This window comes from Hippocampus bargibanti, linkage group LG06 (assembly GCF_051943395.1).
Source record: "Hippocampus bargibanti isolate YZ-2025 linkage group LG06, ASM5194339v1, whole genome shotgun sequence".
Taxonomy (NCBI): domain Eukaryota; kingdom Metazoa; phylum Chordata; class Actinopteri; order Syngnathiformes; family Syngnathidae; genus Hippocampus; species Hippocampus bargibanti.
The window spans coordinates 2,642,730-2,670,653 of NC_142739.1; the positions used below are offsets into that span (position 1 = coordinate 2,642,730).

The 27,924-nt window shown below is 42.5% G+C and overlaps 3 protein-coding genes across 4 annotated transcripts in view; all 3 read right to left on the reverse strand.

Annotated features, from left to right (window-relative positions):
• LOC148896184 (failed axon connections homolog) overlaps window positions 1-6,847 on the reverse strand; it is a 22,568-nt gene extending 15,721 nt beyond the window's left edge. Inside the window, exon 1 of the mRNA XM_088997798.1 lies at window positions 6,710-6,847. The gene's annotated coding sequence lies outside the window, so the exon portion shown is untranslated. The remainder of the gene's footprint in view (window positions 1-6,709) is intronic.
• Window positions 2,614-14,652, reverse strand: coq3 (coenzyme Q3 methyltransferase). The gene is made up of 6 exons (XM_088997799.1): window positions 14,536-14,652; window positions 13,392-13,529; window positions 11,768-11,867; window positions 8,548-8,814; window positions 6,710-6,869; window positions 2,614-4,682 (listed from the first exon to the last, which is right to left on the reverse strand). The coding sequence occupies exons 1-6, from the start codon at window positions 14,577-14,579 to the stop codon at window positions 4,513-4,515; spliced, it is 879 nt and encodes a 292-aa protein (XP_088853925.1). The 5' UTR covers window positions 14,580-14,652; the 3' UTR covers window positions 2,614-4,512.
• Window positions 14,653-16,940: 2,288 nt separating this feature from the next.
• On the reverse strand, window positions 16,941-26,276 carry pnisr (PNN-interacting serine/arginine-rich protein). 2 transcript variants are annotated; one of them, XM_088997795.1, is made up of 12 exons: window positions 25,827-26,276; window positions 25,297-25,388; window positions 25,039-25,212; window positions 22,096-22,337; window positions 21,625-21,787; window positions 21,229-21,419; window positions 20,959-21,096; window positions 20,785-20,884; window positions 20,222-20,275; window positions 19,684-19,881; window positions 17,743-18,802; window positions 16,941-17,279 (listed from the first exon to the last, which is right to left on the reverse strand). In XM_088997795.1, the coding sequence occupies exons 2-12, from the start codon at window positions 25,382-25,384 to the stop codon at window positions 17,246-17,248; spliced, it is 2,442 nt and encodes an 813-aa protein (XP_088853921.1). In that variant the 5' UTR covers window positions 25,385-25,388; window positions 25,827-26,276; the 3' UTR covers window positions 16,941-17,245. The 2 variants fall into 2 exon arrangements, with proteins under 2 accessions (XP_088853921.1, XP_088853922.1); XM_088997796.1 differs by lacking the exon at window positions 20,222-20,275.
• Window positions 26,277-27,924: the final 1,648 nt, after the last annotated feature.

The window sequence follows — 27,924 nt, forward strand, 5'->3', positions numbered from 1 at the left end:
TTCTGTGGGCAATGGGTCCAAATGGCTCTTTGAGTCGTAAAGGTTGCCGACCCCTGTACTAGGGAAAGAAAGAGACCTAGTCACTTTGATGATTTTGTGATTGAGTATAGCGATAACGATGGGTCACACACTACAGTAAGACCTTGTCGTGCGGCGAGACAGCAAGCAGGTGGAAAGATGATAAAAGTTGCAGCCAGATGCAGGAAGGGTATTGTGAGTTCTCTTTATTTGAAGTTGTGGTTGATATCAGTTTTCAGCAGACCACATGTAACACTGCTCTCCAGGTTGTCCTTTGTCCCTCTTCTTCCTCCTCGAAGTGACTGGCTCAGTCTAGTTTTAAATTGGCCATTCCCAGGTGGTTGCAATCACCTTCTCAGAGTCAATTAGTGGTCACCCAACTCTACTGTTTTGGATGGGGAGAAATGCGCACCTTTGTCCCTTCCAAAATCCATAAAACACAAAATTATTTTTGTGTTGTGAGACCTCAACTTACAAACTTAATTGGTTACCAGACAGAGTGTGTAAGACGAAAAGTGTGTATCTAAAAAAAAAATCCCATAGGAAACCATTAAAATGGAAATAATCCGTTCCCGGGTTTCCATAAAATATACTTTTCAACTAAATAAGCCTTAAAACTACACACAACCTACCTTCTCCTATGTATAATAAATGTGCTATTGTATTGTAATGAAAGAAATACACTGCACTGTATAGGAAAGTCACTTTATTTACATTTATGATGGTCATTGATGGCTCGTATTTGACACCTGTTGCTTTCTGACTTGTAAGGTCTTACGAAACTGTGGCATCACATTATCATTCATCATGTTGATGATTCTCATAGCCTTTTCTGGATGGAACTGTTCAATAAAAGCATGCACATCAACTGCTGAATGGCCTGCTTCTGCTTGTCCTCTTGAAGGCAAATCAAATTCTCTGTGTTGATGACCTCATTATGGTCAGCAACAAGCTCCTCGATGTCATCTGCATTCACTTCGAGTCCCGTGGGTGCTGGCAGAGATTTTATTACAACAAAAGGCGCGAGTCCGATGATTCCACGGACGCGGAATAAAACGTGACAAAAGGTGGGCGGGGCGAATAAAATGGCACGCTCGTGATCGGAAACTGGAAAGCAACAAACTTACGCGATCGCGTCTAACAATCACCTCGTGCAAAGCAAACTGTTGGCTTTGCCAGCACAAGACACAGCGATGCATTTTCGTCGTAATCATGTCACTGGTGAGGTGACAGTGACTCGTTGAAATGAAATGAAATTGATTGAGCTGTCAACTCGCACGTGACAATTTAGTGTGACTATTGGCACGCTGTTCCGGTGTGTTTGAAAACACTAGCTCTGATTGGCTTACCATGACACATGACTCTACCCTTTAGCCAATCACAATCACTCCTGTCACATCTTGACAGGGGGTGCGTTCAAGTGCAACACAGAAACGTTGGCAAGTGTTTGTCCCTGCTCATTCAGTTAGACAATGCTGTCCAAACAGCCTAGAGTCATAAGAAGTCGTGCACTATTCTCAAACCTGAACGCACCCCAAGTCTTGGATGACAAATAAACAGAGCAGAGTAGACGTGTACGGCTGGTAGTTTCTTCAATTCATTCATAGTAACGCACCACATTTGAACTGAGGCTAAACACGAGCCTGTGTTTATTTTCCGGTCCCATAACAGTAAAATTATCTGCAAAAAGCTCCTCGGAGGCGATGGACGTGTGAATTCAGAGAGAGGGGGTGTGGAAAGTAGCGCCGGCTGGAGCGCTGTTCGGTCGTGTGCTTCCGCCGAAGATCACTCCGCCAGATCCGAAGGTCGTGTGCTTGGGTGTTCCAGCTGTGGTGGATGTGTAATATAAAAATAGTGCTTATTATAAGGTTTAATTTTCATAAATTTGACGTTCGTAAGACGAAAAGTTCGTAATATAAGGCGTTCGTAAGTTGAGGTCTCACTGTACAAAGCACGATTTGTAGCAAAGGGCAAGAGCCAGGTAGAAAACCTAGACTATGGAGAGACGTTTTCACCAACAGGCAATCTAAAAGGTATAAGAGTGGTGGTTGAAAAATCAGGAAAATGAAGAAAAGGATGATGGTCTAGTTTACAAACTAGAAACATCACTTTGTGGTCTCAAACAACGGGAACAAGCTCTTAACTGATAATGATAATGAGTACAAGCAAAACCCAGCTGATTATTGTATTTATGCCAAAGAGTCAAGAATTCATCAAAGATCTATGGGGAAAATAGTGTTATGTCGAGCAGAGACGAAAGCCTCCTGGCCGCGGGATGTGGCCTGGTCAGGCAGGTGTTTCGATGTGACGGGATAGTCATCTAGACGGCCCCCACGCGTCCTCTTGCAATGACATAGCTCTTTCCCCAGGACACATCCTCTCGTCCGGTAAAACTCTGAACTCGTCCGTGCGGCCAGGGCAGGAAAAAGGAGAAGGCCCACCAAGCCAAGGGGAAGAATTATTTTTCCCTCGTGTTCAGCAACAAGCAGGCACCCCCCGCCCCTCTCCATTCCCGGGTTTCGGCACCAATAATGTATCTCTTTCTTGTTTTGGGCTCTACGGAGTTTTATGATGAAACATCAGCAGGGATCAAAATGGTGAACAAAAAAGACTCCTTTATTCTTGTAGACAACAGAGGGACACTGATGACATAATCTCGACCGGGCCTATCAGCAACGAGGAGGGTATTAGAAGATATTAGACTGAAATTAAAGATGTTATAGTACACCCTACAGATACACAGTTATCTAATAAACTACATACATCCATATATACGAAAGGGAATGAAATAACATAGGATGTTTACGGATGTGTATAAAAACGTTCTATCAGGTCCAGCCCATCAAGCTAGACAAAATAAATAATAATAATACATTTCATTTATAAGTAACTTTCCCAACTCTCAAGGAAACTTTACAGTGACAGGATATTTTTTCTGCGGGTGAACAGCGGCAGCTACACGCGCCAGCATTCACTCAACCCGGAAGTACCCAAATGGCAAACAAACTTACGCGATCGCGGCTAACAATCACCTTGGGCGAAGCAAACTCTTGTGCTGGCAAGTCCAAGACACTGGCGAGGCGCGAGGCGTCGTAATCATGTCAGTGGTGAGGTGACAGCGACTCGTTGAAATGTCACAGTATCGGTGATTAGGGGATTGACAGCAGCTGGCAGAGGTCAGGAGCGGCGGCCCCGCCCCAGCTGTCAACTCACACGTGATAAGTTCGGTGTCATTAGTCACGTGAAAGCATCGAGTAAATAACGCCTTTGTGTAAAGCTTTGTTTGCGAAGGATGGTCGCAATGGTGGAATTAGCATTTCGGTACCGGGCTCTTTGTAGAATGAGAGTAGAAAGTTACTCTCAGGGAAGTGACACACAGCGTGGGAAATGTGTCAGGCTGAGATTCGCATGAAAGCCACGGTGTGCACCTGTGACACCACAAACGCACACCTCGTTTGTGTTTCTCAATGATCTCTTTCTCCTCGACTGTAATTTTGTTTTATTTTGTCTTCTTCGGCTGAACACGAGTCTGTGGTGGAGTCTTTTTCGGTCCCATAACAGCAAAAGTATCTGTAAATAACTCCTCGGAGGCGATCGACGTGTGCATTCAGAGAAAGGGGGTGTGGAAAGGTAGGCCCGCCGGGGTGCTGTTTGGTCGTGTGCTTTGGTTTTCTTCCGCCGAAGATTACTCCGCCAGCTGTGGTGGGGGGTGTGTATCGCGAAAAGTAGTGCTTCATCCAAGGTTTAATTTTCATAAATAAACCGAAAAGTTCGTAGGGCAAGCTGTTCGTAAACCGAGGCTGCACCGTATACATATTCATTTCAACTTTTCTGTTGAATTACTCTTTCACAATATTTTCACGAGTATTACCTGTAGTTGTGGGTACTTGTCAAGGCCTACCCAAGACTTTAATTACATACTGTTTTTTTACCTGCATTTTTGACTGACGTTTTGTAGACTCTCATAATCAATGAATGACCTACAAAAAATAGAGACTGTGGATAAAATCTTTCTATATGACCAAACAAATTCAGCAGCGAATGAAATAATCACTTCCCCGCTGAAGAGGTTGGATTTCCACAGAATACACAGAGAGTAAACACTCTCACATCCGAACTATTTCGACATCAGATAAAACGTGACTCTTTCTCTGCCATTGCCTTTATTTCGATTATATAATACAGGAGTGGCATGTGAAATGCTCTCCACTCTCATGAGCACGTGATTGAATACACAGCCTTGTGATAGCAAACTCACACAGATCTGCTTATTATGAGAATTTCTGACACAAATAACATGTTGGAGTCATGCTCACAAAATTTCGCCAATTGAATTGGAATTATTCAAGATGAGCAATGAGCATTCAAAGAGATGCAATGTGGAGTTGCGGCTCTGCTTCGGACAAAGATCGTCATTTCAATAATTGTCTGATGCAGAGATGTGCAAAAGAGCAAGCGGCCCAAATTTCTTGACCGATGTCTATGTTCCGTGGCTCAGATCTGTGAAGCTGCGGAGATGCCTGGCTTGTCCCTTTGAGGGTCCGATGGGCCAGCCAGTTTGATAGCGTGCAGGGCATAGTTGACGGCACTGCTGTTGATCCAGCTCCAGCCTCCTGATGCTGGATTGTACATCATACCTTGGACTGACTGCACTGAGAAACAATCTGATGGAAGACCAAGTAAAATGTGGGGACAAGGTGGGAAAAAAAGTTGCATTCAAAAAAAGTTGGGCACTATTTCCAGAAATACCATCAATTCATACCAGACATCAGAGGTTCACTGAACCTGTTCAGAAGTCCAAAAAAATTGTCTGCACATTTTCTCTGCCTTTTCTTCCGATTTTTGTTTAACTGTTATTCCAGAAGAAATAAACAACATTGGTACATTCAGAAAAGAAAAGTGGGGAATAAAAGATGACTATCCACCTGGAGTTGTGGACATATAATAATAATCATCATCATCATAATCACAGTAATACTACATTTCATTTATCAGCGCCTTTCAAAACTCTCAAGGTCACTTTACAGTTACAGGATGTTTTTTTTGTCGGTAAGCAGCAGCAGCCACACGCGCCAGCGTTCACTCAACCCAGAATAACTCAAATAGATAGAAAGCTAGCTAGCTAATCGATAATTAGCGAGCTGGATAGCTAGCTAGATATCTAATACAGCGATACTTTGGCTTATGACCTTAATTGGTTCCCAGACAGTTTGTAAGGCCAAAAGTGTGTATCCCAAACATTAATTTCCCAGAGGAAACCATTGAAATGAGAATAATCCATTCCCAGGTCCCCATGAAACATAATTTTCTACTTTCTAATTTTCTAAGACTTAAAACTACACAAAATATAACCTATTTTATGTATAATAAATGTGTTATGGTATTATAATTAAAGGAATAAACTGTACAGTATAATAAAGTCGTTTTATTTACCTTTGTGATGGTCGTTGATGGCTTAATGGAATGGCCGGTTTCATCAGCATTAAACACTTGATGAGGAACGTAGCCTTCTTTCACCATCTTGAGGAATGATCCCTCGTAGGGGCTTTCTCTGCAATAATTTTACCTAGTTCCTCATCAATTGTGTTCTGTTTAGCTGGGTTGATAGCTTTTTGCATCAAGTGTACAGATGGCTTGTGCAGGTTATTTGTGGAGCCAAATTGATGGGATTTTTAACTTTGCAGTCTACACTCTGCCTATCAAAGTTGAAACGAGTCCAAATTACACTGTTTTCCATCCATTTTCTCACTCTCTCTCTCTCTCGTCTGCCTGTCTCTTTCATGTTTAAACCCTCCCCCCACTCACTGCTGCAATATTGACCAATCACATGACTTTAACCGAAGACTGGGGGTGGGAAATAGAGGACAAAAATCAAGTTGGCTGTCATTTTCTTCTATGGAGAACGGCCTCACTCTCTCTCTGTCTGTAACCCCCCCCCCCCCATCGTGCTGCATTCTTGACCAATCACGTGCTCCTTTGGGGGCAGGGAGTAGACGACAAAAAAAGTCCGCTCCCATTTCCTTGTCAGGAGAACGGGCTCGTTCACGAACGACACATCACTCATTGTGCTCCGTGTGTATCCCGAACAATACAGTAAAGTCTCGTTATATCGATATCGGATGTATCGATAGTCCCGGTTATATCGATACTATTTCATGCACGCACGGAGAAAATATTATATCGATAGTCCCGGTTATATCGATATTTTTTCGGACTCCCTTGAATATCGATATAACAAGACTTTACTGTATTTCGTATGCCAAGGTAAAATTTTCATGAATTTAACGTTCGTAAACCGATAGGTTCGTAAGCCAAGGGGTTCGTAAATCGAGGTATCACTGTACTAATTATCAATCTTATTTCAGTCAAAGAATACAGCTTAAACCTCCACATTATTCATTTGTTCAGCGTTCAGGATGAATCGTTTTAGTTTAACATTCAATCATTATCTACCTTTTGAAACCTGCACAATTAAAAATGTTTATACGGTATTTAAATAACCCATATGGGAGGTGAGCCTCATTTTCACATTAATGTATTCACCCTTCCTCATTCATCGCAGTGGTCAACTTATTTTTCACACTTTCCCAAAAGTTAAGGGTATTAAATGTCAATAAATACAATGGCAGTTTTGTGATATAAATGAATCGGTTACGTATATACAGTAGTGAAGCTGTGTCTGGTAACTTACTGGACTCCAGAAGCCGCTCCAGTTCTTCTGGGCTGATGAACTTCTCCCAGTCGTGCGTCCCCCTGGGAACGATGCGCAGCAGCTGCTCAGCCGCCACTATCGCCAACGCGTATGACAGGTTGGTTTTATTAATGGTGGTGATGAAGAGTGAGCCACCTGGCTGCACAGGGACAACATGGACAGTTTTAGTTCAAACAAGTGCTTTTGATCCTGCTGCTTCTAAAGTGGGGAGTGCTGAGCTAGGCAATCATGCAAAACAAAGGTTAAAAACAGTATATTGTTTTAATAAGAAGATGCAGTCCAATGCCGGGAGTTCTTAAATCCATCCATTTTTCGATCTGCTTTTCATCACAAAGGTTGCGGTAGGTGCTGGAACCTATCCTAGTCACCTTCGGGCAGGAGGCAGGGGACACCCAGAACCAGTTGCCAGCCAATCGTAGGGCACATTGAAACGAACAACCATTCGCGCTCACATTCACACCTATGGTCAATTTGGACTGTTTAATCAGCCTCCCATACTTGTTTTTGGAATGTGGGAGGAAACTAGAGAACCCGGAGAAAACCCACACAAGCCCAGGGAGAACATGCAAACTCCACACAGGAAGGCCGGCGCTGGAATTGAACCCAATACCTGGGCACCGTGATGACCACTCGACTACCGGGCCACCTAATGCAGAACCAATGTCCACTAAAATTGTCATAGGAATGGCAGCATGATAAAAATCTCTTAGCGAAAGGAAATAAATGGTTTGAAAGGGATGAACTTGGATCACTGCGTCTCAGAAGGTTATAGAGGCTAAGTAAATATGGTGGAAGACACACATCATGACATTATTGAAGATGCACATCATTACATTACGTCTGTGTAAGCTCTCAGTCGTACAGGAGTGGTCCATCGATGAAAAGGTTTCCTCAGCCGTCATCTGTACTCCTTTGAAGGTGTTGGACGTTTAGCTTCTTATCCAAGAAACTTTGTCAGCAAACTAAAGTTTTACTGGTAGTTTAGGCCCTATATATATATATATATATATATATATATATATATATATATATATATATATATATATATATATATATATATATATATATATATATATATATATATATATATATATATATATCCAGACATGGCAGCTGCAGGGAGTAGTCCTCTGCTCCCCCCAACCTGAGAGCAGGGCCCTATCACAGCAGAGTCCGGCACCGCTATGTCTGGACAGTAGGGATATATACATGTCGGGCCTAAACTACCAGTAAGACTTTAGTTTGCTGACGAAGTTTCTTGGATAAGAAGCGAAAAGTCCGACACCTTCAAAGAAGTACAGATGACGGCTGAAGAAACCTTTTCATCGACATCATTACATTGCTGAAGATGCACATCATGACATTATTGTCATGACATATCATTGAGAAAAGCAAAGTACCATGGTATATGCTTGACTAAACAAATCATCATTATCATCATCATCATCAGCAGCAGCAGCAGCAGCAGCATCATTATTATTATTAAGAAAGCTGTTCTCACGATGTGTTGATTTATCTGGATTGAACAACTTCAGAGGACACTGAACATAACATGAATGAACAAGAGTGAACTTGTTTGCTATAAACAAGTGTGAGAAACAAATGCATAAAGTTCGAAACAGTGTTTCACAAAAAAAGAGAGGCCGATTTTCTCGTCAGTGGCAAGTGCAATCTAAATAGAACACAGTAACGTAATCCCCAATGAGGCACAGCAGGGGATACCTGAGCAATGTCACCATATGTGCCTTTGCTGAACATGCCCGTGGGGATGCAAAGCAGGATTTGACTTGAGGGAGCAGCTGAAAGCAAGCACACACCTTCAACACACGGCCGCAGCAGAAGGCGAATGTTTCCAGGTCGGCCAGATGTTCCACGACCTCGGACGCTACGACGGCATCGAACGCGGTGTCTCCCCGGTCCGTCTCTCCTCCCGCCACATCTGCCGACAGTTCCTCCAGGGTACACGCCCGATAACTGACCCGCCCGTCAAGATCGGGGTCACACGATGAATGCAGCTGTGCCGTGCCAATGTTTTCTTCCACTGGGTCAATACCTAACACGCTGGCTCCCAGGCGACCGAGAGGCTAGGGGGTAGGTTGTGGGGGATTATGGGATGAGGTGGAATGACAGAAGAAAGATGCGTTAGGATTGCCACGGATGGGAGTGGAAAAATAAAATTGGAAATTGTGTATTGACACAGTGTCACTCTACTTAAAAGGCTTTGGAAAGCACATGATAGAAAACCTGTCGCAGAAAAAAGTGTCATTAAACTTCACTTTGTCACTTGTGTTTTTCAACAGTGAGAGCAGTCCAAGTTTTACCTTGACAAGTACCTACTTCACGATGACTTGATGATCTCTGAAAATATATTTTAATTTAATACTGTTTCGTCTTCTCATTTGGATTTGGTTGACTTTTGCCACGTCAGTCAATCAGAAAAGTCCACTCCGCTGCAGAGCATGTTTAAAGGTTGTTCAAATCAAAGCGAGGCGCTTACCCAAAGTATTTCAGCATTTTCAGAAACAACTTTGTTCCGGTCACTGATGCATGGCTAAAATGGCTATACAGTTATTGATCATCGTACATCTGGTCGCTTTTGCGTACACACAACTGCCTGCATAAGAATGTTGATGTGGACTGAATTTTCTAAAGCAGGCATGTACATGAGTAGATCAATGAGAACATTGTCATCAAATGGTGAGTATAGTTTTGCTTTGCTTGAATGCTGCTGTGCTGATAACCATTTTGTGTTTGGGAGCCTTTTCATGAGCATCTTCATCTTTATTGAGTTCATAGAGTTGCTTGTTCTGTAGCCACAAGAAGACATAAGCCAGTGTCTTCTTGTGTCTGTCCCAAGCCCGGATAAATACTGAGGGTGTCAGGAAGAGCATCCGACGTAAAAGCTTGGCCAAAAACAACATGCAAATAAAACCTCTGAAGATGGAGGACACTGAATCGCTGAATATATATATATATCAGTGGCGGTCCGTGCATTTCACACCTAGGCCTTCACCGAAGTCCTACTTAGTCCGACTTGAACAAATATCCCTCGTAATACCATAATTTATGACACAACGCCTGGAGATATCATTTACAAAAGCACACGCACGCAGTACTGGGCGTGGCATCACTTAATCATCTACAACACAGGCTATTTTCCGGAGCAATTACACATCAATAAATCTGCATCAGCAGTTAGAACTTGTCACTATACGTGATACTGCAAACACTTAAAAATAAAAAGAAATGTAAAATCATTTGTCCACAAAGTTTTATTAAGTCCACCAAGAATATGCAATCTTGAACAAGGTTTTTCTGCTAAAGTTTCTGGGTCTGATCTGTTGTAGCTTGGTTGATTTGCATAGCGCTGCCTCCGCTGACGGCTGAGGTAAAGTGAGTATCCAATCACAGGACGCGTAAATGTCATGTTCAACGCGAGGCCCTCTAGCTGGCCTTACTGTGCCAACTCGTGATCTGATTGGCTATCGCAACTATATATCAACTACATGTGCCCGTTCATGTACAGCGCACAGACGCCCTCACTGTTGATTCTGAAGGCGTCAGTCATATTTCATACAGCCTGGCGACACAAGCTAGCTGAATTCTGATTGGATTAAAAACTATGACCTAAAACTACAACACTGAAAGGAGCATAACCAAATGGATATAATATAACATCAAGAAAACAGTATGTAGAATAATTATATGTATATATTTAGAAAAAATACTTTTTTAATGAAATTGACTTTTAGAAATGAAAATACAGTAAAGTCTCGTTATATCGATATCGGTTATATCGATAGTACCGCTTATTACGATACTATTTTCATTTCCCTTGCACATTTCTAGTCTTTTTATGTATAATTAGTACCGTTTAGTACGATACCCGGTTATTACGATAATCCGGTTATTACGGTGCTCCTTTTCATCCCCCGCCGGCCATTTTTGTTGTTTATATCGATATATCCTTCGCGCCATTGGTCAACTTGGTCACGTGTCTTGTTACGTGAGCCGCCATCGGTCGCGCCATTGGTCGACTTGGTCACGTGTCTTAGTCACGTGACACGCCATCGGTCGCGCCATTGGTCAACTTGGTCACGTGTCTTGGTTACGTGTCACGCCATCAGTCGCGCCATTGGTCAACTTGGTCAGGTGACTTGGTTACGTGCCCAGCACCCGTGTAGCAGAGCCATTTTCATTTTCAGACGCTAGCTCGTGTGTAGCAGACGAGATTGAAGTGTTTGTGTTAAAAGGTAAAAATGGGAAGCAGAAGAAGATTGATGACTTTTTTAAATTGTATACATAATACAGTAAGATGTAAGCGTTGCAGTTTCCCTGTTGTGTTATGTACATGCCCACTGTACTGTATATGAATGCAATCGTTTTTTGCAACAATGTTTCTTGTTTTGTCTGCTGAAGCGCGATGATTTTGAAAATTATTAACATTCCATACTGTGTATTAAAGGACAGCCGATGTCACTTTTTATTCAAATGCAAATAAAAATGACTTCACGCCAAGATGTCTTGCATTGCTTGTGAATCCAAACAATGGCTACAGATTCGGATAATATGCTTTCTTGTTACACATCCAGTTATGAATATGTTTCAAATACACTGTAGTTCTGAAGATTAAAGCATACATGTTTACAATCATTAAAGAATTATATGTGCCATTTTGAGGCAACATTGGGGGAACATCTCTCACCCAAAAAAAGGGAGCTAATGGCCAGCTCCGTTTCTTATATGGCGCTTGGCTGCCCTCTTTTGGCGGCTTTTGTTTAATGCAGTTCGGCGCAGGATCGGATATATCGATAGTCCCGGTTATATCGATATTTTTTCGGACTCCCTTGAATATCGATATAACGAGACTTTACTGTATTTGCTCAAGTCAATGCGGTTTCTCATCAAATATCTAGTCTTTCTAATCTATTAAATAGAGTTGGAAGATGATTTGCAAATCATTTAATGATGATTTTCTTTCTCCTTGCCCAATAAAGAGGCCCCACTTTATCTGGTTTGTGTATAAAACTCCCTTACCTCAGTGAGCAGACCGCCTCCACAGCCAACATCCAGTATTCTTCGTGTGGCAAGGGGTTTTCCAGGATGCTGTGCTTTGTGCATATTCAGCAGATTATCTCTGACCAGAAAAATAAGCAACAAGTATTTAAAACATGAATGTTAGACACAAAGATGGGAGCACACTCTGCAATCTGAAATGGGAAAAATAATCGTTTGCGTGGGATGCCTTTTTTCAATCGAGTAAAATGATCTGCTATAACCATCAGTCTTTACTACACTTTGATCGAAAAGTAGCACCTAATTTTCACATAAAAAATATATATTGATATTATCATTTGTGGACTGTTAAATTTTTTTGGGAGGGGGGTTGTAAAATGTTTTTTTTTTAATTATTCTCTTTGAAATGTGCAAGGCCTACAAACAGGTATAAGGACGGTGGATTCATGAAGAGTCACCATTGTCAGTCTTCAGCAGGAGAAAATCCTCTTTGAAAGAGGCAGCACCAGCCCAAATTAATGGCACGGTGTGAGATGACGTCGCACAGGATGGTGGGTACATTCATGCTTCCCGAGACCATGAATGCCAAAAGATACCTCACCATACTGCTTGTGAGAATGATCCAGATTTTTTTTTACTGTCATTAATAAATAAGTGAGATCAATTTCCCCAAGAGAGTCACAGATGGAGGACACTGATTTGCTGTGGCGACCCCTTGAAGGGAAAAGCCAAAAGAAAAAGAAGAGGAGTCACAAATCAGGGAGGAGAATGACTTCATGTCAGATTATGAATACACAACAAGCACAAATTATTCTCTGGCTAAATCTAACCTGCTGACCACTGCCGAGCTCATCGCTTTGTTCTGTCCTCCTGTCTTGTCTCATGTGCTGAGTGACTAGGCTCAGCCTTGGCCAAAGAAAGTGTACAAGGCACAGATTGATATCATTCAAGTCTGAGCTTTGGTGCAAATAAAGGAAATGAAGATGTTGACAGATATGGAATTAATGCGCTTTGAGATATACTAATTAAAGCTATCTGACCAATCACTATAATTAAATCAATGAGGAGGTTTGAAAGGTATTGTTTGCTCAACAAGGGGTGGTTCCAAACGTCAGTGAGATCATTCTAAAAGAAAGCACCGCAGCAGTATTAAGGGTATCACAGTAAGAATGTCAGAAGGTGACAACCCTGAAGCAATAGTACAAACGATTCTGCGTCTCATTCAGACATGTCCTCAGGGAAGAGATGTATCAGGCAAATCAGCCACGCTCAAAATACGGGCACTGGATCTGTCATACTGTCACCATCCCGACACATCAACTGCACCAAAGACACCATAGTGGGGGTGGAGGAGAGCAGTAACGGCCTCGATTCCGGATAGTTCAAGCCATAATTATCATGCTGGCCTCTAGCAGCAAATCTTATAAATCAAAGCATGCTTGTGTAGTGCTGGCGTGACTGAAAATGATGAAAATGTGCCAATCTGTGGAGAGATTCTGTCACCTTCAATTTATACTCTCTGCTCTAATAAACCACAAGAACAGATTCCCCAAGATTATCTCCAGAAAGTGAAAATAGCACTTTGGAAGCATTACAATTTAAAATAGATACTCTTTAGTAATATATGATCTTTTCAAACACATACCTTATGAAAGGCACTCTCAGGTCATTCATAGCATGCAGAGCTTTGAACTCGCCATTTTCATCCCACCACTTGCTGGCCAGTAATTGGAAATGTTTCAGTTCTTGAGGGTCCACTGTGGTTTGCTGGACTGTTCTTGTACTAGGCAGGGGGAAATGCACAAAAATTACAAATGGGGCTGATTGTCACACCCTGTCAATGTGTAAATGCCTGATGTGCATTTTTTATTAACAGGCACAAACATAAATCTCACACACATACACACGTATAAAGAGTATGGAATGAAGTATCTCTACAACTTGTCTTCATTATCCTCATTAATGTGTTGGAATCAATTTCAGTGAACTTTTGGGTGAGAGATGAGACACACCAATGGGACAAATACATGAGACTTCATCTTGCCTGGGTCCAGCTACTGCTCGGATACATTAGAGCTGTATCTGCATTTTATGGCTGTCAAGACCACCCTGTAAACCAGTACAAGTCGGTGTGACAGTGATGCATTTTCGGAATAGTACTACGAACGTTCACATTGACCTGGCAGTAGAGAACCATCGCGTTTGAATGATTTATAGTTAGCAATCTAACAATTTTCTAATAGAAAGAGAGCAAGAGCGAGAGAGAAAGAGGGGTTGTCTGAGGTCGATAATCGTCTGCATGGGTTCAGACTGGTTGCAAAAGGCATGGTCACGTGACCATTTAAAAAATATACAGGACATGATAAATACATGTTTTATGTTCTTAGTTTAGCGATTTAAAATGAAAAAAAAAAACATAAGTAACTCGCAGCAGACGAATCAAGTTTGACGTTTGCTAATATAAAACTTCTTTTCCTTTCGGCTTTTCCCTTCAAGGGGTCGCCACAGCGAATCAGTGTCCTCTATCTTCAGAGGTTTGATTCGCATGTTTGTTTTGGTCAGGCTTTTCCGTCGGATGCCCTTCTTGACACACCCTCTGTATTTATTCGGGAATGGGAACGGCACAAGACTTATGTCCACTTGTGGCTACAGAACAAGCAACTCGCTCAGTAAAAGGCTCCCAAACACAAAATAGTCATCGGCACACCATCCAAAAAGCAAAACTATACTCACCATTTGTTAATATAAATATTGTTTTACAATTTGTCACAACACTTGTGTACCAGTACCTGAGTTTACGCTGAAAAGCCGGTTGATGTGTCCGCTCCGCCATATTCGTCTGGAGCCACAGTGTCCGCCGTCTGCACCCCACATTCCAACTGAATCTGTTATGACTCTGAATAACGCTGGAAACAGACACTGCTTTGCGGCCACACAGCCCAAACATGTTACGGCCCGACATGCTTGCAAACCAATTCATGACAAACTAAAATTTGACATCACAAAACGACTGTGAGGCGGTACTGTAATGACAAGTGTTCGACCAGAAACAGCAGAGAAAACGATGTTCCCTGACCAGCAGACTGTACAGTAATTAGTCTTTAACTCACGTTTGTTGTGAATCTGTTAGATGGCATGACTATGGCATGTTTTTGCGCTATCGACGTCGCTCTTAATAATAATTCGGGGTTTGGCAGGAGACACCATGCTGAAAAGTACGCATAAAACATAAAAATCCACATCACATCCTGGTAGCCTTTATATTAATGATCAATCCAAATTGCATAACGAGACTGGATTTTGTAAATATTATGTCCATTTGAACAAGCGCTTATAAAAGTTTGAAATACTAATATTACAGTTGATTTGAAAGCTCTTTTTATCACTTTACAAGAGCTTAAAACGCAGGATTAAAAAAAAGTGTTGCGGATTTTACTTTTACCTGCTCTGAAAATGTGAAATTGGACCTAGCCTAGGACAGCAAGTAGCCCGTAAGAATGTTATAAAACTGGCTCGCCAATGATTGGACATTGACGTTTTCTTGGAATGAAAGGTTATCATTTCAGGACGTAAACGTAGGCGAACTTGGTGTTGCATATTTGTATGTTTAAAACCTTTTGAAAGAATTGCTCATAATTGTGAGACATAATTGATTGGTGTCTTCACATTGAGTAATGGGTGACATTTAAAGGAAACTGATCGTTTGCTATTTTACAGTGACGTGCAGTCAGGGGAGGCAGTGCCTCACCTGTCATCATGGAAATATCAAATGACAAAATAAATTCAAAAGTTATATTTAGTGAGTGATTTGTACTTTAAAGTTCTTTCCCATTTAACTGCACCATTTTTGGATTTTTTTCAAAATCGCAGAATTTTCACATTTACCGTTCAAATACAAAGTAGAGACGAGCGGTGAGGCACCAGCCGGCTGAGCCTCACCATGGATTGCGCAATGGCTGTGCTAACTGGGATGCTTGCTCTGCAGTGAGACTGCATTGCTGTCCCTCTGCATATCGCGATTAAAGTGTTCAAACACTTTTAGTATATGAACTAAATTTCTACAGTTTAGCTGGTGTATATAATGTATGGTCATTGTACATAATAAACACTGTACTACAGTGTTTATTTTATTTTTATCAAAACTGTGTGCATAGGTGAGGCACACAGTTCTCCCCCCTCATGACAGGGGGTGCTGGTGATTAGAAATTCTTCTTGCGACTCCTCGGCTGCAGAATAATAGAATTAGTGATAGCAAGCAAGCTACAGTAAACAGCAAGTTAAGTGCAACCATCCAGTCATTTTTTTCGTGTTGCTTGGCCTTATTTTCAGAATGGTGGATTACATATCTAAATTGAAAGAAATAGAGAGACTTTTAAAACTGAAGAAAGATAAGACTTCTACAAAGAAGTTATCGATGCCTTTCTTCAGAGGGAGCGGCACATGGACTTCATGTATAAGTAAAGGTAACATGAAAATCACGTTTTTTTTTTATCTTTTTTTTCTATGCTAGTTTATATAAAGAATGCTGACATGACATTTTAAACAAAACACGTGAAATGTTGCCAATCAAATGGTGAATAAGCTACTCTGTATGTTTGTAAATCTGACTGTGATGACGTCAGTGCCTCGCCAGCCATGAACCTCACCGCACGTCACTGCTATTTTAGAAGTACATAATCAATTTGTAGTATTTCAGAAGTGAAAAATAGCAGTTGGTGAACTCTTACCTCTGAAAACATGAGTTTTGTTTACACTGCCAAATTATTGTATCATTTGTCGGTCTATCACTTCCGGGTCTCATGCCAATATGGGAACAGGATGATAACGACTGTTTAAAAATGTATAATTGATCGAGTAAATGTTTTGGTCTTTTTGTGGATCACTCACTTATTTTACCAAATTGTCATTCAGTTCCTTGTTAAGAAAGGCAAGTTGTACAAAACATACTGGAACATCGATTTTCTGCGATGGGCAGATGTGATGCATTTTAGGTTGATCCTAAAATGTCACTCCAAATACCCAATTTACATTAACTTTGTCGAAGCAGAGTATTATTTAAACCTTCACAAAGTGGAACGTACGGTCGGCAAATATCCTCTGAATTATGTGTGTGTGTGTGTGTGTGCTGGAGGGGATTTGTACGGAGTAGCTGAAAACAATATGAATGTAAATGCTCGTAAACATTAGCGACAAATACGGCAAGACGAGGACAAATAGTTTTATTGGACATCTCACAATTATGTTTGATGGCGAAATCTGTGAATCCTGTTTATTGTTTAAAATGGTAACTTCAGTTGTTCAGTGTCAGCCAAGGCTGATGCTTCACCACTGATACAATAAAGAATTGGAACTAGTTCTGTCCTGCTCCTTAGACACACTTTAAAAACAACATATTTACAATGGAGAAAAAATTGTAAAGGGATGACCACCTACACAAGTGCCTCAATAATGAGACATGCCACTTGAATTGTGGAATTTAGAGATGGGGAAATCACATCCTCAGTGTCTGCTACGGCGACTGGGTGAAGCCGACCTGAAAAAGGATGCACAAAAGCAAATTAATGCATTGATGCATTTACTCAGATTTAAAAAAAAAAAAAAAAAAAAAACAGGAACATGCAGTAAATGTTACTGCCTCACCCACCAGATAATATTACAATAACAATCACTTAATGCACAAATTATTGTCCTGAAAGTCTACCCTGCAAAATTTCCTGTCGGACATTGGGCTCGGAATCCTTTTGCCGGACTAAAAGTTCTTTAGCTATATAGTGTTTGCAAGGTACACTGCAGAAGAGCCCTGAGCCCTGCAACATGGGGCTCTAGTTGAATCTACACAATTGCATTTGATAACCATCTTCCCACATTTGCCCAACAAAGAATTTATCCCCCCCGAGAATAACCATGTTGGTTGAAATGACTTGAGAGAAATCACAATTGGACAAACAACGAGAACACAGAATAGCAACGTAAGAGGGGAAAAAAAGGAATACTACCTTGATCGCGACTTAGACTTGTGTTTGCGGCTTGCCTTCTTACCAGACTTGTGCGATCTTTCCATTGACCGTGAGCGACTACGTTTGGATTTCTTTGATTTCTTTTCCTTACTAAATTCTGGCGTAGGGGATCTGCTGGACTCTGAGTTGGAAAATCTCTTGCTGGCTTTGGCGGAGCTTTTTGTACTGGATTTGCTATCTTGCCTGCAATACCTGTCCCCCTGGAAGTCAGCGTGAGAGTCCATCTCTTTCCATTTCTTTAATTTGCCGTTGTCCTCACTAACTGAAGAATTGGTCTTTTCTTTAGTTCTCGATCTATCCTTCTTCCTTTCAGAGTCTCTCTCCTTATCTTTATCCTTCTTTTTTTTGTCTTTTTCATGGCTACGGCTTCTATCTCGCTTCCTCTCATCTTTGCTGTGGGCTTTTTGCTTGTGTTTGCTGCTGTGACTATTGTCCCTGTGCTCCCTGCTCCTTTTTCTGTCTCTCTCATCCCTGTCCCTGCCTTTGTCTCTGCTGTTACTGCGACTGTCTCGGGCCCGGGCCCTGCCTCGATCTCTTGATTTGGAGATACTCCCGCGGTTCCTTCCTTCTTTGGAAACGCTGCGGTCTTTCTTGTGGTGTCTCGCCCTTTGCTCTGTGCTGCTTCTCCTCCTGTCCGGGACCTTTTCACTACGACGTCTACGAGAGCTGTGGCTGCGACTACGCCGGTGGCCCTTATGGGAAGAAGATCGACTACGTCTCCTCTTCCTTCGAGGGGAAGAGGATTGCGAGGAGCTACGAGAAGACGATGTTGAAGATGAAGAGGATGACCTACGACTGCTGCTGCGGCTGGAAGAAGAACGAGAGCTGCTGCTGTGACCGTTGGCTGGGGAATCGCTACCATTTCTGCTTGATCTTGCCCTGGCCGAATGTATTCCCTCACTACTCTCAACCTCACTACGGGACTGGCGCCTTTCTACGAAGGGCTCTGGTTCCCTCTCTTTTACTTTGTAAGAATTTTCAGTCTGGCCTTCATCGTATTCAATCCTTTCTCTACTCAATCGTTCCTTCACCATCTCCTCTGCAAAGACAAAAAGAAGAAAACATGCATAAAGGAGAGGGGTGGGAATTGAAAACTGGTTCTCATGGGAAAAACGGATCACAGCGTTTGCTATTTTTACAAACAATGACGCTGTCAATTCCAGTAGCACAGTATTATTTACTAGTGCGGCTACCAAGAAGCGATGGGAACAAGGCAACATGGAAACATGAAATACATGCAAAGTTGATATTGCCTCTATGACAAGAAACCCTACCAATATCCAAAAGGAACTTTTAGATGACAGTTGCGCTTTTGATCCCTGTAAGGGCGGCAATTTAACCACATCTTCTGCAGTTAATAGTCCAGGTATGTTCAGAATCAGAATCATCTTTATTGCCAAGTATGTAGAACACACAAGGAATTTGTTTCCGGTAGAACACGCTGCACTAGTATCGTCGTCAAAAAAAAAACTGCTAAGTGGCACTATACAGTTCCATTTTGGCTACTGTTGAAGTTAGTGCTATTTCGACCTTATTGTAGAACCTGGTGCACGATGAGACAGCGACTGACAGGTTCAGAGGCTACCACAAAAACATAAAAAAAACTCTCACTCCAGCCAATGCTCACATGGCTCACTTGCGGACCGCTTGAGGCCACACCTGTTGGCTTTGAAGTCATGTATCTTGTTTACGTGTACAATTAAGACAAAACAAATTGGAGGCATATATACTTGTTTCATTTCTATTTTTTCTGTAAAATATAATGAGAACTGAATAAGAATGAAAAATGCAATCCAAATTTTATCAACTCAAATCCCCTTTCATGAGTACATAATTGTACATCTTATTTAGTTCGATTTTACAGCTAATTGACTAAAAAGTAGTGATAAATTAAACATTTGGGGGACAATAAAATCTCACCTCGAGCAACAAGAGCATCTTGGGCATGTTTTTCTTGGAGCTGTTGCATTTCTAGCTCCTTGCGATAGAATGCATCTATCTTCTCCCGGATACGATGGCGCAACTCCTCCTCATCAGTGTCGGAGGATTCTGACCCTCGGGCGCTGCCGTCGTCGTCGTCGTCCGCACTCTCCTCCGAACCATAGTCACCCAGCCCACCTGCCAAAACAGAACTCCCATGTATTAGTGTTGAACAAGGATGAACCTCAACCTTGCACTTTAAATGTGAAATCACAAATCTTAATTCAAAGTTTAATTTAGAAGTGACTGGTAGAAGTTAAAACCAAACAAATACATCATGTATTGCATGCTTCTGTCACGTAAGGGGTACAACTACAGTACACCTGCAAAAACCAGAGTGCTTTATTGCAACTGCGACATCAGAAGTTGTATAAATGAGCGATCTGATTTATCCTGCCAGCTTCCCCCGAACGATAAAACTAACAAAGAAAAAAAAAGGCTTTAGCCCTCCCGCCCACCATAAAAAACGGATACTCACTGAGACCGGTCAGAGAAGTCAGTGCACTTGACTGTACCAGCTGTTTTGCAGGAGCTTTGATTCACATCAACAACAGGAACAACATGTTAAAACACATATTGCCATTCTCTTGAAGGCAATAGACGCGAGATTGGGGTTGGGTGGGGTTGGGGGTGTCACAGAAAAAGCACGATTCACATGAGCTGCCGTTGGGTACAGGAGAAAAATAAAATAAAAAATGGAAGAAAAGAGAGAAGGTTAAACAAACAAAATCCTGTCAGACAATACACATGAAAGCAGTCAGAAACAAGGGAAAGAACCACTCTGTACTAGTGCATCACATTGCTCCTATCCGTTGTGGTGGCTGTGGGCAGCAGGACCTTAAGTGCAATGGACCACTACAGATTTGAATGCTCAGTAATAGCTGATGCATTAGCAGAGAATGGTTTTAATTATATTGCATTCTCTTCTTACGTTCAGCAACTGCAACTCTTCCAGAAATGATTCTTTTCTTCCGAGATTCAGTACAAATTGTAACTGTGCGAAAAGCAGGAATACATTAGCTGTATGAGACAACAGCAGACCTCGTGTTGCTTTGCGGTGGACTTCTTTAGCCATGTGCAGGATCTCTTCATTGGTGACTTCCAGAAGGATCTCTGTAAGGAGCGTTTTTGTGATGATCATCTTTAAACAAATAAACAGAAATCCAGTCAGTAAGGCACTCCTAACTTTGACATTTTCTGTGATGCAGGACAGACCATCTGGGATTCCTTTTCCTCCTCAGTCATTTCTTGTTCACTATCTTCTGCAGGAGGCGATGGGCTTGGCAAAATAAACCCTTTTTTTACAGGTGGCTTTCCTTCATCATGGTCCTCATTTGCTTCATCATCACTGTCCTGATAAAGACAGTAGTGCACATTTTAAACTATTATGACTTCATGAACCCGAATATCTTTCATCAACATCCCTCACCAGCAAAAACAAAAAAAGAGACAATATAATGCCACTTTAAAAAAACGTCTGCTTACAAATTTACTCCTACGGGGAACACGAGGCCCATCACCCCCGTCATCCACCTCGTCCGCTCGATCGTCGTCTTTTGACATTTCTGCACGCTCCTTCTCCATTCGCTCTCGCTCCAGTTTCCTGTGATTTTCTCGGTCCCTCTTTTCTAGCCCCTCTCGGATCCAGGCAGGTAGCGTCCGTCTTTTCACTGCATCTGGAGATGGCCAAAGGTTTCAATGATGCTTGTCAGTGGCATGAACTTTGCATGCTGACATCTATTCACCATTCAACACTCCATTCATTAGTATTCCAAAGTTGGATGGAGTAGTTAAATAATCATTAGAAAATACAAATAAGGATATCATTTATAAAGCCTCAAGAGTAACGCTGAGAAATAAGTTAAGTGCGAGGGGGCTTACCAAGTGGTGCTGGGGCTTCCTGTTTAATCGGAAGCTGTACCGGGGACCTGGGCCGTTCTCTGAAGCCAGGTGGTCGAGCATCGCGTCTGTTCTGAGGGTGCCCCTGCCAGTATGGACCGTGGAACCCAGAAGGTGGTGGAGCAAAAGCAGAAGCGGCTCCATGCTGTTAAGAGACAGGACAAAATTCAAAGTTACATTAAGTAACCACGGGCTTGAAATTCTGAATGTCGGCCGGGTTGAGGTCGTCGTCTTCTGGAATGTAAGAGCTAAAAATGACTTACGCCTGTGCTGGTTATATTGTTTGGCTCAAAATCTATGAAAAGAATGGATCCTCAACATGCCAATAGACTCCTTTGAACTGCCTCAAGGAGGCAATGACTGACACACCAAGATGATTGGACCTGGCAATGTTTCTATGGAATACCCAAATGTTTTTTTTTTTTTACAATTTTGACTGCATCATCTGCATACCTGATAATCAAACTGGTTTATGGCCACGGGGGCCATGGCGTAGCTGTCGGGCTGTGCCCCATACCCATGGCTGTTCTGGGGGAAAACCCCACGGTGCGCTTCAGAGTTGAACTCTGCACTGTCTTGGCTGTTGCTATCTTCACTGGGGTTCGCGACATCCATCTGAGCTGAGCCCGGAGGAATCCAGGTTTGTTCAGGAGGTGGTGGAGGAGGTGGGGGCCGTTGGCCATGCATTCCCCATTCTGTTCATGACAAAATACTGAATGAGTATGTGGTAAACCTGGGGGACAGGGGAAGCAAAAAACAAGTGCATGCATCTTTGCTTCATTCACAAACTGTAGTATCAGGACAATAAGTTGGACTTAGGTCCCTTTCTTTTTCCTTTTTTGTCGGATGGGGTGCGTAATGATACAGCTCGCCTTTTGTATACACAGAGCGCCAAAATCTGTGAAGGATTTTGTGTGACTTCTTGGAGGGCTCTGATCGACTGAGTGATGTTGTGCCGACACAACAGTCTCCCCAATGTACTGCTCTTTACAATTTTCATTCTTACAATGTATTGAATAAACTACATTACTTAGCCTATCTTTTGGATGCACTAATTTTTGCCTTAACGTGTTTATCGGTTTGAAATAAGTAGGAATTTTGTGTTGCCAAAGGACTCTTTGTAATTAATCATAGCTGTGTCCGGCGCAGCCATATCTGGACATTAGGCATATATAAATAGGGCCGATACGACCAGTCAGACTTTAGTTCGCTGACGAAGCCTCTTGGATAGGAGGCGAAACGTCAGACACCTTCAAAAAGTACAGATGACGGCTGAAGAAACCTTCTCATCGATGGACCACTCCTGTACGACAGAGCTTACACAGACATAAAGTTTCAAATGTCTGGATTCACAGTTCTTCAACCTTTAACTTTCTGCACATCAAGAAAATATTTAACATGAACTGTCCTAAACATGGCTTCTCTTGCCTACTTGTTCAGCTCCACACACAAGTTTCATTCATATCAATCATGCGGGCCGCACCATCATTAATCTTTCATATCAAGGCGGGCCGCAAAATATTCTTTCAGGGGCCGCAGTTGGCCCGCAAGTTTGAGACCTCTGCTCTAAGGTCTCCAAAAAAGATGGGTACACTGAACTGCTGTTTGGTGCATATGCACAAACAACAGTCAGAACCTGTCCCCCGACCCGAAGGCGAAGGAAAGCTTTGCTGCTGTGAAATGTAAATTTCTCCACTGCGAGACTAATAAAGGCAAATCCAATCCAATCCAAAGCAACCCTTTCGTCTACTGGGGTGAATCCCAATGTACAGGCAGCGAGCCGGGGGGCAATAAATATGCCGACACCTGCTCTACGCCTCTCGCCGTGGGCAACTCCGGAGTGGAAGACAGTCCAACCCGTCTCGAGGGGGCTGGTACCGGAACTGAGGCTCTGTGAGGAGGCAAGCCCAACTATGTCTAGTCGGAACTATTCTACCTCGTGCACCAGCTCGGGCTCCTTCCCTGCAAGAGAGGTGACATTCCACGTCCCAAGACTAGCTTCTGCAGCCAAGGATCGGACGGCCAGGATACCCGCCTTTGGCTGCCGCCCAGCTCACAATGCACCCGACCCCTCTGGCCCCTCCCATGAGTGGTGAGCCCTTGAGAAGGGGGACCCATGTTTCCTCTTCGGGCTGAACCCGACCGGGCCCCATGGGTGTAGAACCGGCCACCAGGCGCTCGCCAACGAGCCCCATCTCCAGGCGTGGCTCCAGACAGGGGTGACCCGCGTCCGGGCAAGGGAAAACCACATCCATTTATGTTTCTCTTCATATGGGGTCTTTTGTGTCGGACTTTGTCTGGTCCCTCACCAAGGACCTGTTTGCTCCGGGTGATCCTGCCAGGGGCATAAAGCCCCAGGATCATTGGGACACACAAATCCCTCCACCACGGTAAGGTGACGACTCATGGAGAGGGGCAAGCTTAATTTTCATTTTAAAAATGCAAAAAAAAAATGGAGAGAATGACATCCAGCTGAACTGAAAGACTATCACTCCAGAAGCTCATGCTAATTTCCATGACATGAGCCCATAACACATTTTATCAAAGTTTTAAAAGCACAACGCAACATCAAATAAACACCCTTTGGAATTGCATTGTTTTTAGTGACATCTGATTACCATGTTTGAAAAATAAATCCAAAATAACTTTTATCTCAGAAGAATTTACCAGTATGAACCAGATTACCTTGTGCGAAAAATTGAAAGAATAAACCAGAATGTTACAATTCATTCAAATCTTCTTTTCCTTTCGGCTTTTCCCTTCAAGGGGTCGCCACAGCGAATCAGTGTCCTCCATCTTCAGAGGTCTAATTCGCATGTTCAGTTAAATTTTATACCACAAAACAAAATGAAAATCACACAAAAAATGCATCATTGATTATTTTCTCAAAGTCTTATATAGTACAGTATAAAGATACCAAATATGAAATAACCACTGAAACCTGTGTTAGTGTGAACATACAGGGCTGGTGATGGCTCAAGCAGGGTCAAGCAGCATGGCTTATGGGCCCAAAAGGCTTTATGTTGGGACCCTGATGGGTTTTAGTTACATATGTTCTTGACAATTTTGTTTAATTGTTTGTGTTAGCATATTCGTTGGGCCTGAAATATTTTCATTCATTGGTGCTTTTGAAGTGTTGATCTAAGATCTGAGTTTATTTAAAGCTGGTGATTAAACACAACTTAACAGCTGATCAAATATCAAGCAATAAAGCTATTAATGGTGGATCTGTTGGATGACACAATATTAGAAGAAAAACATAGCTTCAAATATGCAAATGTCCCCATTGTGGGACTATGAAAGGCTTTCTGATTCTGATTTCTGATCTGAAATAATACACAATTGTAAGAAACTACAGTATTCAAATTGATCAAATTGTGTTTTTTAGATGTGTACCTGGCTGCCACACTCTGCCAAAAGGAGGGTCACCCTGGAAGGACCCACGGTTGCCCTGTACTGGAGGTTCCAGACCAGGTATTTCCTGTCCGTTAGGCTGAATGTTGGGCTCTGATCCAGTCGACTCCTTGTGTGCTATCCAAGCTTGCGCAAGGGCAGCCCAGTCTACTTGACCTATGCATGGACATTAAGCGGGCATCACTTGGTGGCAATAGCAAATAAATTTACTGGAAGGCACCGAGTGCATTCCTCACAGACCTGGATCTTGCTGGTGCTGAAAAGACTGCATCCACTGCTGCTGGCTCAGCGGCCACTGCGGCCAAGGCTGGCCTCCCTGGTCCCACATTACTCTATAAAAGAGACGAAACCGAATTACATTTACACCACGAGAGCGTTGCTGGCTGCAGTCAATTTGGCTGTAGTGTTCATCGGTGTCGTCTGGGAGAAACGTTAGCGTCGTGCTACACTGGCTACAATAGTTTTGAGGCTTCATAAATGTGCAATTTGTGGAACAGCACATTATAATAAAGAACGCACACACCGACTGCAAAACCAGTAAATGAGAGACGAAGAAACCAAGCAGGCTGGAGCTCAAATAAAGGAAGACTTTTCGGACGCACACCGAGCTAACATGAGATCGCTTTAGCAAAGCCAAGGGTGACGGCTAACCAAGCCACTGCACTCACAGCTAAATCGGTACAAATGTTTGCTTTGCATTCACATTACATCACTCAGAAATTCGATTGTAAAAGCGGAAATCATAAAAATGTGAGGAAACGCAAGGTTACCTTTTCCGAACAACTGATCCCAGACGACAGGCGCTAGCGTTCAAAATGGCTGCCGTGGGAGAGCAAGCTGCTGATACACCCAGACTGACACTCCGCTGCTTCCCGTCCACGTCTTTTATTCAACACAACGCTTTTTATTTGTATTTCTGCTGGGTTTACACATATTGTTCACTGATATAAAATACCTTTGGGAATCGGGGTACTCTGTGTCAAAAAAATTGAACACCATGCCCGACAAGCTGTGATCTCAAAGTCAATTGATAAAGTAATATTCGCACTTATTTATTTACGGATGCGTTTTGTTGAACATACGAAGAGGAAAAAACGAATGTGGTAATGTACGAGGAACAATGTTTCACAATGCCAATTAGGTCCCATTTAATTTAATGTGATTTAAATAAATAAAGCAGAATTGACAATTCGCTTTTTTTTACTAAGAGAGCTTGTCTCTTAGTAAAGATGGTATCGTCAACTAAATTCATTGATACATGGGAGGGGCGGAGCTAGTAGTGTACTGCGTCTCGCCATTCGAGTGTGGCAAAAAAGAACGCCAAGAGACAAGAATATAAACAATTGGGGACAGTAATAACTTTGACGTGTTACTTTTGCAGTTATTGGTTGAAACAATTGAACCCATAAATATAACTATAACTAAAATGAACATTGTGTATGTATGTGCAATGTATTTTAATTAAATAATTGTTTACGTATTACTTCATCATTTGGCTTCCTACATTAAAGATCACTGTCCATGTGCAAGCGATGCAGATTCCAATGTTTTGACTTGTTGAGATCTTCAGCGCTTTCGCGATGCATTTGGGAGAATAAAGAGTCGATATGGTCCTCTTGTTTAGATCATACAAGTAGGATATTTATTTGCCGGAGCACAGAGGGCAACCGCTGCGCTCATCGTCGTACGAGAAGTCAAACATACACAAAAACTGGCTTTTATCGTTGTCAAGTCACGTGATCTCGCGTCGTGGCTGGGTTGCCAGATCAGCTCAGTATTACAGCATTACAAGTATGTCGATGCTAACGTTAACATGGGGCTTGTTAAAATGTCACTGACATTCGACTGTTTCATCGTTGGTAATGTTTCATTGCAAATTAGAATCAGAACATTTTCACTCCTCTAATGCTCCGGTGCATTCACGCTGAAGTGCACAAGTTGGGCTCATTTAAAGGGGCGTTTACCTATTTCAACATGACGGCCACTATCATCCAATCAACATGGCGCTTTCGGCCATTCTCGGTCAGTGTCATCCAATCAAAATTGCGCTTTCCGCCAACTGCAGCCCCAACGGGAAATGAACGACGAAAAAAACGACAATATGTATTATAATATGTAATATTTATCGGCGAGCCATATGCAATGACTATTGTAAACAAGCTGCAAACCCAGTCCCCAAACGCCTTGTTTATCATCTCAGGGGACTTCAATCACGTTTCCCTGAAATTCTCCCTCCCAACATTCACACAGTATGTAACTTGTGCCACCAGAGACAATAACATATTGGACCTATTTTATTCAAACGCCAAGGATGCATACAAACCCTCCCCCCTCCCCCCTCTCGGAAGAGCAGACCACAATATGGTTCATCTCCAGCCTGTGTACAAACCCCTTGTCCAGAGGCAACCAGCTGTGACCCGCACGATCAGAAGATGGTCCACAGAAGCTGAAGAAGCTCTGCGGGACTGTTTTGACTCAACCAGGTGGGAGCCCTTTACTGAGATTCATGGGGTGGACATTGACTCACTCACCAACACCATCACTGACTACATAAACCTTTGTGAACAAAACACCGTACCCACCAGGACTGTGCAGTGTTTTTCCAACAACAAACCATGGATTAATCCCGACATAAAAGTCCTCCTGAAGGAAAAAAAAAGGGCTTTTGTGTCGGGCAACAGAGAGGAACTGAAGGCCGTGCAGATCCGACTGAGGAGGAAGATCAGAGAGGGGAAGAAGGTCTACAGGATGAAAATGGAGGAGCAGCTGCAAGCCAGCAATGTAGCTGGTGTCTGGAAGGGCCTGAAAAACATCTCAGGCCACAAAAGCCCAGTGACATTGAACGAAAAAGACAAGGACTGGGCAGAT